Source organism: Plectropomus leopardus, chromosome 2, assembly GCF_008729295.1.
Source record: "Plectropomus leopardus isolate mb chromosome 2, YSFRI_Pleo_2.0, whole genome shotgun sequence".
In the NCBI taxonomy this organism is placed as follows: Eukaryota; Metazoa; Chordata; class Actinopteri; order Perciformes; family Serranidae; genus Plectropomus; species Plectropomus leopardus.
The window spans coordinates 7,750,432-7,763,570 of NC_056464.1; the positions used below are offsets into that span (position 1 = coordinate 7,750,432).

The 13,139-nt window shown below is 38.7% G+C and overlaps 1 protein-coding gene across 1 annotated transcript; it reads right to left on the reverse strand.

The window, feature by feature from the left end:
- Positions 1-706: 706 nt before the first annotated feature.
- On the reverse strand, positions 707-10,894 carry cdk5rap1 (CDK5 regulatory subunit associated protein 1). The gene is made up of 13 exons (XM_042499334.1): positions 10,434-10,894; positions 10,245-10,348; positions 10,133-10,167; positions 8,985-9,085; positions 8,696-8,906; positions 8,451-8,571; positions 7,507-7,737; positions 7,230-7,327; positions 7,054-7,109; positions 5,321-5,451; positions 5,036-5,185; positions 3,209-3,349; positions 707-1,686 (listed from the first exon to the last, which is right to left on the reverse strand). The coding sequence occupies exons 1-13, from the start codon at positions 10,705-10,707 to the stop codon at positions 1,537-1,539; spliced, it is 1,803 nt and encodes a 600-aa protein (XP_042355268.1). The 5' UTR covers positions 10,708-10,894; the 3' UTR covers positions 707-1,536.
- Positions 10,895-13,139: the final 2,245 nt, after the last annotated feature.

Below are 13,139 nucleotides of genomic sequence, written 5' to 3' on the forward strand. Positions count from 1 at the left end.
TCAGTCAGCGCTGTTTGTATTAAACAAACATTAGAATTTACATCACCCACACCAGTTTCAGCATTGTAGGCTCTGATTACACGATGTTAACAGACGTCACGGGTGACTAAATTGAGTGGTAAAGTGATCATTTGAGACTCATGTGGAGACACATTCCAGTACCAAATGTGACCTGACAGACATATACCCTTTTTCCACCAAAGTTTGTGTACGCCCTTTTTAAAAGTGAACCCATTAAATATGTCCTCTATTGTCTTTTTCCTTTGCCAATAGACCAGAGCTGTGTACATGACTGCAGCAGACAAGTATCCATTTCTGTGTGGGTTTTTTTTATTTGTAATGTTCGACGTCACAGACAGGCCAGAAAACAGGTTAGTAAACAGTAGCAAGCAGCATGGACAAAAGTGTGTGAAAACTTTACGGTGTTACTTATCTTTGTATATCTCTTACTTATTCAGATTTTGTTCGATGCTGCTTAGATGAAGACAGACAGTATTTTGTGGCTGCCCATCATTGCATCTCGCCGGTAGAGGGCTATAATTAGCGCATTCACCCAGGTTTTGTGTGTCTGTCAATGCCAATTGGAGCAAGAGCCGATAAACACCCGTGACTACTGTAGAGTCAACTGACCCGGGTGTGAATGCTCATTATAATCTTTACTATTACATTAAAAAGCCAGATGTAAGCAGGTGTTAGTGGGTTTTTGATGCAGGTGGAAGGGGCTTTAGAGCCGTCCACTTGTGATCAGATCATCCAATACCTTTGATAATACCAGGTGTAAAAAAGGGTCTTGGGTTGTAGTCACACCAAATCAGGTGGATCACCAGGGTTGTGCGTTGGTGTGGGAATGCTACATAAAAGGACATTTTGTGGGAGATCCAAGTGTGAAAGCCAGCTTTGCTGTCTTAGTGACTGATTTGCAGAATTCCTTCGCTGTAGTATTCACTGCCACAAATGACACACGTTCTTGCACACACAGACAAAGCAAGTGCTCTTCTTTGTAGGATAGTAGCCTTTACACTGCTGTTAATACACACTTTGTTATTTCTTTTACCCAATATATCATTGTATTTCTTGTTCCCATGGACAGCGGGCATCTTTGGGTTTAATCACCTGTTAAATGATTGGCCATGACAGCATGATATTGTTTTGCGTTTCTCCAACAGTTGATTATGTTTAAACCATCTGATGCAGACCGCTGCATTTTTTTTAACCTGGCCTCACCTGCAGTCCCACCACCAGAGTCTAGACACACTACCCACACTCAAATGAATGGTAAGACAGCCATTTTCATTGCAACCCCTGATTTCGTGTAAATGCAGCCTTGAGCAGTTTAATGTGTACAAACAAATACTTACTGTCTGTATAAATAAAATATTGCACAGCCCATTCAAGGAGTCCAATGTGACTGTAAGATGATCAATATTCCCGTTATAACAGCCTCCGTGTGTCTTCAAAGTCATTCAAGAGAAGTGGGCAGTGTGCTAGTTTTCCCAAAGAGTGACAGTTTGTTTCTTGTGATGTCACCTGTGTCATTCAAGAGCACCTTTCAATCATGGATGAGTCTGAGGCCACATGTTCATCATGCCGGTGGCTTGGCAGAGTCTCGTAGTGCCTCACTGATCCTCTCAGGGAGCTGTGGCTGAGGCCTCGGCCTCTCAGGCTCTGGGAGTTGGCTGACAGTATCTATGTTAAAGACACATAACATCAAAGAATGAATAATTGTCTAATGAATTCTTTCAAATTGACAGATAATGTCTTAATAAAGCTCCTGACAGGGATGATTGTTTAAATTGTGTTTTTTTCTTAATGCTACAACTTTAAACTTGCCTTTTTTAACAGTGGTTGAAAAATGGTTGGTGTGTCACAGCTGGACATGAGTTTAACATGATTGTACTAAAGGTATTCTTACATCTGAACACTCTGAGGGGGAATTTTCATTTTAGGATGAGTATAGAGACATTTCCAGCCTTGAGATATATATTTTTTTTATTCAGATCTTTAAGTTCATTTTCTCAGTGTATGAAACAGAGCCTCACCATTACTAGATTTTTTAGTGTTATAGCAAAATCACTATTTGAGATAAAAATACATCAACTTATATTTGTTTATAAAAACAAACAACTGGAAGGGCGCTGTAGCACAGACCTACACCATGGCCATAGATTTCATGAAAATTGGGCAAGTAGTTTTTAAAAATTCCAGCTGAAAAAAATAAAGAAAAAAAAACACACACAAAAAAAAACAAAAAACACAACCTCCTGGCAGAGGTAACAAACATTTCAGCCTATGAAAAAGTTGGCTTTAAAGCTTAAATGCTTCTCTTAAAACAAATTCTAAAGATTCATCACTAATTATATTAATTTACACTTTAAAATTCAATTCAATCAAACTCCTTTGTGTGTCTTGTTTGATTAAGGACTCTCATTCAAATGTATCTCTACATCCTGAGGGACACAACATCATTTCTTCACTATATCCTATTAGATATTTGTGTAAAATTTTATCATACTTAGCAGATGAATAATTGAGTTATTGTCAAAAGTGCAGTTTTATGAGGTCACAGTGACCTTAAACTTTGACCTTTGAACAACATTCGAAGCGGACGTTTTTGCGAAATTTAAAAAGAATTCCCTAAAGGCGATCTTGAGATGTTGTGTTAACAACAACAGGATAGACCGCAGGTCACAGTGACCTTGACCTTTGACCACTAAAATCTAATCAGTTCATCATTGAGTCCAAGCATTTTCCTCAAGGTGTTCTTCAGACATTGCTCAGAAAAGGGGATGTACGTCTGAACTCGAAAACATACAAATTAAATACAGAAATGTTAATGAGACATTACCAAAAGCTTTGAGACTATGACAGAAGAGTGTGTCTATGCAAGATCCTGCACGAAGAATCTGATGAGAAAATACATTTTAAGGGCCTTAAAATTCAGTTTGAATTATGACAAACATATGTACTGACATTTTTAAATTGAAAAATAAAGTCAATGCTCTGATGGAAAATGACAAGGTTTGTAATTGACTTCAAAGCCATCTTTGGCATTCTGTTCTGCAGCTTGTTGTACCACTCAACATACCATATACCAAAATATGTGTAATAAATAGATCTACTAATAACATCGGCTTGATCAGCCAGGCTCTGCTTTGAAAAAAAAAGTCCAATCTTTAAAGATGTGTTATCTATATGTATTAAAGCGTACCTTCACCAGCACATAGTCCCCAGCACTGACTGGTGCAGTGTTGGATTCAGCAGGCAGAACAGCAACGTCCTCTTTGGGGAAAATCACTTTCATATTGCCATCAGTTCTCCCACACAGGTCCTTGGCAGATCTTTTACTTTCCTGCATGAAAGTGAAAACCAGAGATGAGCAGTGTTGCCTGGTAACAGGTTACAGTAACCCCCAAGTGGAACAGGACTGATACTTTGATCCACTGCGAGCAGTGTCACACATTACTAATTCAATTTCAGAATTTCTACAGTGTATGTATATAGTACAACCGTATTTTCAGTAGGAGCAAATCAGTCTTTCCCCGACATACTGGCATGGGATTGAATTTTTAATTTGTCATTATACAACACAGGGCTGTATGAAAAAATGTAATTGTTGCCCCCTCCAGTGTACACACACAGGAAATGTATTAAAAGATACATAAAATATTTAAGTCATAAGCATAAATTGAACAAACCATATAAAAGTCGTGGTAAAGGAAGAAATTAAAAGGAAAACTGAATAACTTTCACAAGGAATATATACAGTTACGGTTATATTTGGTGACCAGATGTCCTGAAAAATTTGCTGCAGTCCAAATTTACTAGATATTTGTCCGAATCCTAAATCCTATCCTATTTGTCCCAAAAGTAACTGTTATTGTAAGAAATCATAAACAAGCTAAAATGAGAGCTGCTTTCAAGACTCAAATTGAGACTTGAAGGAAATACTGGTGAGGCCTGACTTTGTGACACAGTAATATTGGAAAATGCTGCAGTGAACATATTGTTTTTTTTGGTGCTCTGCCAAAGTGTGATTAATGATTAATAACAACAGAGATTTGTGCAACAAGCTGCTGCTGTCACAAGAATAAAGAAAACTCAAATGACAAACAAAGATGATTCGAATGCGAGAAGCCTTTCATTAAATTATAAATTATTAAAGCCATGAATTAGCAGATCAATAGTTTCTTTCACTCTCTGGACTGCACTGCACTGATTAGGCTATCATAATAATGGATTGATGTCATTCGACCCGTTTTAAACTACAGGAGGAATCTATGACGAAAATATCTACAAAATGTGTTTGTATGCTCTTATAGATAATTAGCAACAAAAAAATGTTTAAGATGACTGCAAAAGACCTGTCACCCATGCATACTGTATTTTATAAACACGGCCAGGACGCTGTGCTGAATTTTATGGAATTTATGATAATTTACACACTGTTACACACTTTTTTTGTCCTAATGACAGACAGTTGACTTCATGAAGAAAAATAATGTTGAGTTTTGACTCATGTGTTGAACTGTTGACGCTGATGTTGACCTCACCCAGCCCTAAGGCCTCGTTTTGAATAGAACAGAACATTAGTGTAATATGAGTGTTTTATACTTGAAAAGAAAAGGGAAGTAAATCCATGGATCACTTTTTCTCATGCTTTGGGCACCATTAATGTTTTTAGCAATTTATCTGAAAGTTGCTGAGATATTCCATTGAAACCAAAGAGCTGGACCGACTGACTGATCCACGCTGATCAAGGCATTCCTACAGCAAAACTACTAGCATGGCTAAACAGTGAAACTATGATTATTTCACCTTATCTACTTAAAGTAGCCACTACCATCTCTATTTAAGCTATCTTTAACACAGGGCGACGGTGTGCAGAAAGGCAGCAGCTTCTTTAGTGTCTGGATTTATTTTCAGGGGCACCTTAATAAAATAAGTATTTGAGTAGGGCTCCTATCATTTTAATTCATGCATTGTTATAAACAACATATCCTCTGAAAGAGGTGCTGGTCATGTGTGCAGTACTCACTCCCTCCACCAGGACGAGCTGTGTGCTGCTGATGAGAGCAGCGTTAACTCTTGCAGCTTCCTCTCTGAACACAGTTATACATTCCTCAAGCCTGCGCTGCTTCACCTCAGCTGGCACGTCGTCTTGTAGCCGATGGGAGGCGTGGGTTTTCTGAGTGAGGAAACTGTGGTTAGAACACTACTGTAAAACTAGATTATTTATGGGGCGACTGAAAACACTTGAGAGATAACAATCTGAATTTATTTCTAAAACACAGTTGTACATTACAAACCCACGAGAGCTCACCTTTCTCATACTGTACGCAAACAGGAAGCCCACGTTGTAGCCCACCTCTCTGATCAGTGACAGAGTCTGCAGGTGGTCGTCGTCTGTCTCGCCACAGAAGCCTGAGATGAAGTCACTGCTGAGACTCACCTCTGACACACAGACACGTCATTTATGTTAACACACGCCACTTTATTAAGACGATAACACCAAATCAAATACCCTTTAGGCTATTGTCAGCTGGGCTTTTCCACACAGTAGGATTCTTTGTGTGATTTAATTGTGATTTTTTTATTTTATTTCATGAAGTCACGTTACTCAAATTAGTGTTATATGAACCTACAATTGTTATATAAGCTATTGATCAATGTGTAAAGTACCAACCGCATCGCCAGTAAAAGTGTTTGAGTTTTACGTTTTTGTAAACCACAGATCTGTTACATTTGTATGTTATTAAAAAGCGGACACATTGAAACTTTATGTTTCAACAAAGTGGTGGGTAACATTTGGTTAGTTTTAGACACAAAAACCACCTGTTATTGTTAGGAAATGTTTATGTTTGGGCTTGAAAAATAATTGGTTTTGCTGGCCAAATCAATGCTGGGGAAGCCATGTGTCTCTAAACGCAGCACAGGCAGAGCTCTCCGTGAGTTCATTTTTTCCTCAGCAGCAGTTTTTAACTTGCTGGATGAGTAATTGATCTGTTGATCAGAGTTGATCAGATCAGATCGACAGATGAAAGGAGCAGTTGTTGCAAGTGAATGCAAACTTTTAGACCCAGCAGAACAAACGGTTAAGATTCACTTTCACTGCGCCTGAAGTTCTGCGGCTCCGTCTCTGCCTCGAGCGCGCTCTGTGCTCTAACAGCACCCCGAATGAATGGCCCAGCTACAAAAAATATAAAGTCTATTTTCGATGGCAGATGTTTTTCAATGAATGTGTGTAAAAACAAACCCTTATTGTTGTACTATCCCAGTTGGAAAAAAAGATATGTGTTTCTAAAACATGCACATTTGGTGGCTAAAAATCTGCAGGAAGATATGGCAATGACCCGCTTAATAAAACAACCTGTTCTGTTGTTTGTTGGACTCGAACAGTGGTCTGCAGCTTGGCAGGTGTGTCTGTTGGGTGTCACACCATCTGCCATCCCGCCAACCTCCAGATGACAAAGTCAGCTTATATACTGTCCATTCGGGAACACTAATTTCGTACATATGAAATGTACAAATGTAACGCATAGGTGGTTTGCAAAAATGTACAATGCCAAGATTTACTTCTGTCTATTAAACTGAGAAATGAACAGAGGTGGAGTAACAAATAACATTTACTCATAAACCATGCTCATTTTTTAAATGTACTTGTACATTTTTGAGTATTTCTTAAAAATCTTTGATTTTACTTTTGCTCTTTGGTTTCAAGTATTGCACTTTTCTACTTTTTTTTTTTTTTAAAGATCATTTTTTGGGGCTTTTTAGCCTTTAATGACCAAGACAGCTGAAGCATGAAAGGGCCAGAGAGGGGGGATGACACGCAGCAAAGGGCCGAGGCCAGAATCGAACCCACTGCCGCTGCAGTGAGGACAGAGCCTACATTTTAGCTGACCTACTTATCACTTTCATCCCAGTTTTACACAAGCCATTTTCTGTTACTAGAGTGAAATTTCTTGAAAGTTGCAATAATTTAAAAATATACTTGTACTCTTGCCATCATTGCAAAATAAAGAAAGAAAAGACACTTGACTTTTTATATCCTACCTGGGATAATTCTCTTGATGTGCTTTACAAGATCAAGGTAGGCCTCTCTCGTGTAGCTGTATATTTTAGAAGAAAGGACATGCTGTTAGAGCAGTGACACTGAGTGACATATTAAGACACTTCGTCAACAAGTTTACAAAGAGATTTGCTTTGATGAAAACGTAGTGTTGTCTCACCCTCTGCGCATTGCTTTCAGGACCTTGCTGCTGCCACTCTGAGCTGGCAGGTGGATCTGCTTACAGATGTTCCTTCGCTCTGCGATCAGATGCAAAACCTGTAAAAAGCAGCGCACAGAGCATGTTAGGACCACTAAATCAGCCCAATCGATACACGGAATTCCCCACAGGGATTTGTTTCAAAATGAGTTCAAACGGAAAAAAAGGCGCTTTGAGGAACATCTATATTTACACTGAGTTGAGAATGTGTGTTCAGTGAGTAAAGCATCTCATGTACCTCGTCAGGAAAGTCCTTGGGATGAGGGGAGGTAAACCTGATCCTCATGTCAGGATCGATGAGTGACACCTGGTCCAGCAGGTCGGAGAATCGCAGACCTCCCTGTTTTGTTCTGTAGATGGTGTTGAAGCCGCGGCTGAGCGCGGTCGGCTCTGAGCCACAGAACTGTTCCTCGGACGTGTCTCTGTAGCTGTTCACGTTCTGACCCAGCAGAGTCACCTCCTTCACGCCCTGGAAAAAACATCCACCGATACACAACTGGTCAGAGAGAGATGAAATTATTCATTCACTAATATATACATTATTATACAACAGGTAGGTCTGACTAAGTAACTTGATTGAGTTACGAGTGTTGTTACAGAGTATAACAGCACTGGGACGTTTTACTCTACAAGTTCCATTATCAACACATTATTTAGCCTACTGTAACAAGCTTAGCACCATAAGAATGAACATATTTGCGTAAATTATGAATGGTTTTCAGAAATGGACGAATGGAAGGAAAAAGACCTGAATGCTTCACTGCAAACCTCCAAGTGTGCTCACATGACGTCAGCTGATATTGTAACATACTGTCTGATCAGGCTGATAACTCAGTGGAATCACACACACTGCTAAGGCGATTGTCACCAGTTGCACAAAAATAGAATCATACAGATAAATTGTAGCTATGTCTCGTAGTCAGCTCCAGAAAACTAATTTGCTGTTATGTTACATTATGTGAAAGGTTGTCCACGGAAGATCAATGTTATGATTTCAAAGACAACAACATTCTATGACTTTTCCAAAACTTTTAATGACTTAAGTCTAGAAAATGTAATTCTGAAATTCCATGTCTTTTCCAGGTTTTCCATGACCGTAGGAACTTCGGAAAGTACTGAAAAGGAACAAAAATGACTGAAAGGGTTAACTGCAACAATTTAAGTGTTCAGGTTATAACTTGCCTGGTCAGAGAGCATCCGAACTTCTTCAAGTATGGAGCTGACGGGTCGACTCCTCTCTCTCCCTCTGGTGAAGGGGACAATGCAGTAACTGCACATGTTGTCACAGCCTCGCATGATGGACCTACAAACGCAAGAAACGTACAAAGAATCATCAGATGCTTCCATAAAAAGCCACAGTGTTGTTGTAGAAGAGGACAGGACGTGTCACTGTTCCAAAAATCATAGTTTCTTGGTAAACAACTTACACAAAAGCACTGTGTCCCTGAGGAGCGTGGTGGACAGGCATGATGTCAGCGTAGGTCTCCTCTAACGACAGCAGCACGTTGCTCGCCTGTTGACCTCCGTCAGCTACAGTCAGGAGGCGGGGGAGGTCTCGGTAGGCGTCTGGACCGGCGAGAACGTCCACAAGCTTCTCCCGCTCCAAAAGCTCTGTCTTCAGCCTCTCTGCCATGCAGCCTGGACAAACACAACCGTTTATAGATCTTCTGCTTCTTTCAGACAGTAAAATAAGTGTGTAATAGTGAAATTACTTACCTAAAATCCCAATTTTCATTGGTGTGTGGGTCTTTAACCGTTTCTTTTTCATAGCTGTCAGCTGTTGTAGTCGATTCCATATAGTTTGTTCAGCTTTTTCTCTGTCAAAGGAGAAATCTGTCCATCAGCTGGAGATTCAAATTTAGTTTCTTTGGTCTAACAGAAGCTGTGTAATGGCAATTTTAGTACAACCCCAATTCTGAAGAAGGTAGAACACTCTGAGATGTAAATAAAAACAGAACGCAATTATTTACAAATGCTTTTTGATCTATATTCAACTGAACGCTGTACTAAGACAAAATATTTAATGTTCAAACTAATAATCCGATTGTTTTATTTATAAGTATACACTCTTTCTGAGTTTGATGTCTGCAAGACGTTCCAAGAAAGTTGTGAGAGAGGGATGTTAAGCAGTGTTTTACATCACCTAGTCTTTTATCAACACTGAGGACAGTAATTGGTGAAGTTCTGAAAATGAAATTCTTTCCATTCTTGCTCGACACATAACGTTAGTTGTCCAACAGACCGGGTCTCAGTGGTCATATTTTGTGCTTCAAAATGCTCCACACATGGTCAATGGGAGTCTGGACTTAAGGTAGGCCAGTCTCGTACCTGCACTCTTTTAGGACAAAGCCACGCTGTTGGGACACGTGGAGAATGTGCCTCATTGACTCACTGGAATAAGCAAAGACGTCCCTGAAAAAGACGTCATCTGGATGGCAGCATATGTTGCTCCAAAACCTGTATGCACCTTTCAATATTCATGGAGCCTTCACGGATATGAAGTTACCCATGATGCCATGGGCACTTGGTCAAATCTTAACTTCCATTTGTTGACACAGCAATGAAACCGTGTTTGCGGACAGTGGTCTTCCAAACTGTTCCTGAGCCCATGTTGTTATATGCTTTTTACCATCATTTTGGATTTTAATGCAGTGCAGTCTGAGGGGTCAAAGGTCGCAGGCACGCAGATAAAACATTAAAAAATCATTCTGTTTTAATTTTCATTATACACAGTGTTCCAACTTTTTTGGAATTAAGGTTGTAAGTCGGGTTAAACAGCTGTAAACCTGTCACTCCAATCAGCAGTCTTTTACTTTATTCCCCAAAACATAGCATTTTCCTTTAAGTGTTCAACATTATCTTACCTTATGGAGCATGTTACCAGAAGGACAACGTCTGCCTGTAAGCACAATCATTTTTTAAGTACACGGTTTTAAAAAATACACTATGTTAAAGTTATATAAACCTTTTCTTTACCTCACTAAGGTGAACTGTGCGTTGATATCCTTTCCTCTGCAGTATGGACCAGGCTATCTCTGTGTCGTTCACATTCATCTGACATCCATAGGTTTCAAAATACACTCGAATATAAACACAAAACACCAGTTTAGTATTGGTCCCAAACAATAAAAACAAACTTGAAGGCTCTCAGTGATGCAGACTGACCTTTCCTTGAATTCCCCAGCTCCAGATCCTCAGAGAGATAACCATGTCTGTACTCTTCATCTGCAACAAAACTCTTATTCACTGAAACTCCTCTGATAAAGTCCTGGAAACTTGGACCAGAGGATACCTGGCTCTTGAACTTGTCTACAGTTGTCTTCCTCTCTCTTGAAGCCACACTAAAGTTCGCTGATTTAGAACAATATCTGTGTTGAATACAGCTGAGGGGTTTCCACTGCTGGGTAAAAGTAAACAGGGGTTTCCTGAGATACTCCATGCTAGCTAAGTTAGCTACACTAACAAACGCCGTGTAGCTAGCTGTCGGGTTTAGCTTGACTGAGCAGCTATGTACTGCAGTTAGCTACGTTTAGCGCTACTTAGTAGCTGACATTTTGTCGTTTGTTTAACTTTCTGAACAAATTAGTGTGGAAGTGCTAGCTGCGTCGGGTAAATGTCACCCAAACATTCATATCATGTGGAGCCAAAGATGACGTGATACCGAGAGGACTATCTCCACCTTTGAAACGGTGACGCTGAAGTTAGTTTTAGATTCGTCGCTTTCTATTCAGCAAGACCATTTCCAAGATTTGTCACTTTTATTCTATATGTAAAAATGCAAGAAAAGAGGGAGTTTTATCTGCATTTTCTCATTTAGACCACATTGCACAGGCTCTAGATCAAAAACATGGAGGGGTCGAATTTGGACTAGAATATTCCAGAAGTGCTAAAGATGATTTAAAACGCAAATTCAGATTTGTGAAACCTATATTTCATTTTTTTTAAATTCTGGGAGGGGGGGGGGGGGGGGGGGCGTCACTATATTATTTATTTATGAATTTAGAAAAAGAAAATTTCAGATTTGTGAAAATGCAAAAAAAGACAACCAACCAAACTCCTCTGCTTTTTCCCCACATAGACAATAAATGGTTTTCAGATGTGAAACTGTGTTTTAAATCATATTTGTATGTCTGGAATAAACTAGTCCAGATTTGACCCGTTTAAATTGATGGAGCTGATTCAGTGTCATCTACATGTGAATAATCTGTGAAATCTCCTTTTTTGCATCACCACAAATATAATATTGGTTCCACAAATTAAGTTTAAGACCAAATGTCTAACATGCTATTGCCAAAGTAAAAGAGAATCAGTCGTTAAATATTGTAAATTACGTTTCTCTTTAAACTGCTGAATCGGAGGCCACCAACTGAAAGCTAACTTCAACGTCGTATTCAAAGGGACATTAAAAAAGCATGGAAAAGTATTGAAATGCTAAAATATAAAGAGGTTGCTGGACAGTAATAACTAGTTTTACGTGTGGTGGCAGGAATGCTACCTTACGCAGTTAATTCTTAGCGAATTACCGAAACTAAACTGAGGAATATCTGACTGTAGCCGTGATTTAGGAGCACATGCGTAGAGTAGGTTGTTCATTGTTCATCTTTTAGTAATCTATAGACGTGGCGCAACGTCAGGAGACAATAGCACCGCTAAATCGTTCTTATTATCACATTATTCCTCTTGATTCTGAAGGCCAAGACTAAAAAGGATGGTTACGATGTCTTGCTGAACAAAGACGGAAGTAAACGAAAGAAAAACATCTTGTAAAATAAGTCAAAGATGTTCCCGGGTACGTCCAGCTCAATGTTCCGTCTAGAAACCTTCTCGATGTAAAACCACGTTCCGGACGTCGGTTAAATAAAAAAAAAAAAAGTTTATTTTTTATTAATTTCCTCTCACAGTGACAGAATGTACTAATGTCTATTTAGCAGAATAAACATGTTCTATAGATATGCTTTCATTCAGTCTGTAGCAACAACAGTTATATGAACTACAAGGTAACAGCATAAATCTTTGAAACAATTCAGTGTGTAGCCCTGCAATAAATAAGCCTAATGAAAAGTTAATCAAATATGTCAGTTTTCTAAAAACTGTACGAGTGAGCTGTTTAATAAAATGTGGCCTTATTTGGGGGGAAATGTGCATAATTGATGTACAAGATAATGCAATGGCTGTAAAGATCTTCATTAGCCTACATGTAATTTTCATCCTATCATATATATTCTTTATTTTTTTTAATTGTTTGAAATTACTTGACTGCAAAAATGTGTTGTTGTTTTTTTTTTTACTGCGATAAAACAAAGTTGTAATGTGGCAACTGTCTGCGATATTTTTTTTCGACAGTCTGAATAGTACCTAGTTATACTTAAGCTATATTGTACACTGTGTACACATGTTTTATTTGAGTAGGTCACATATTTATTTATTTCATCACCCACACACTAATGCAGATAATTAATACTTAACAGATCTCTATAAGAAATTAAAAAAAATAAAAATCTACACAGAAAGAACACTGGACTGAAAGTAGAAAAATAATACAAAACAAATAAGTAAGGCTTGAGTAACACCAAAAGGCAAAACAAAAACAAACAGACAAGCCAAGTGTCCACACATAGTCCCCAGTAGATGGGTGCTTAAATAGTGTCCATGATACAGTGTCCACATACAAAATATATAATATATAAGAGTGCATGGTTTATATTCACTTGCACAACGTATTTATGACACATTACAGTATGTAACAAACACACTCATTTTAACCTAAAACATGATTTTTTCTTCTAAACCTAACTGCGACTGTTTCACAGCATTAACCACGTGTTACAATGTGTTTCAGCTGTGCGTCATATAGAGACACTAAAGGGCTCC

Coding starts and splice junctions, on each gene's coding strand:
- cdk5rap1 (XM_042499334.1), bottom strand. CDS start 10,707: ATGGAGTATCTCAGGAAACCCCTGTTTACTTTTACCCAGCAGTGGAAA. Junction 10,349..10,433: donor GCTGGGGAATTCAAGGAAAG/GTCAGTCTGCAT, acceptor TTTATATTCGAG/TGTATTTTGAAACCTATGGA. Junction 3,350..5,035: donor AGCTCGTCCTGGTGGAGGGA/GTGAGTACTGCA, acceptor ACTTTCATGCAG/GAAAGTAAAAGATCTGCCAA.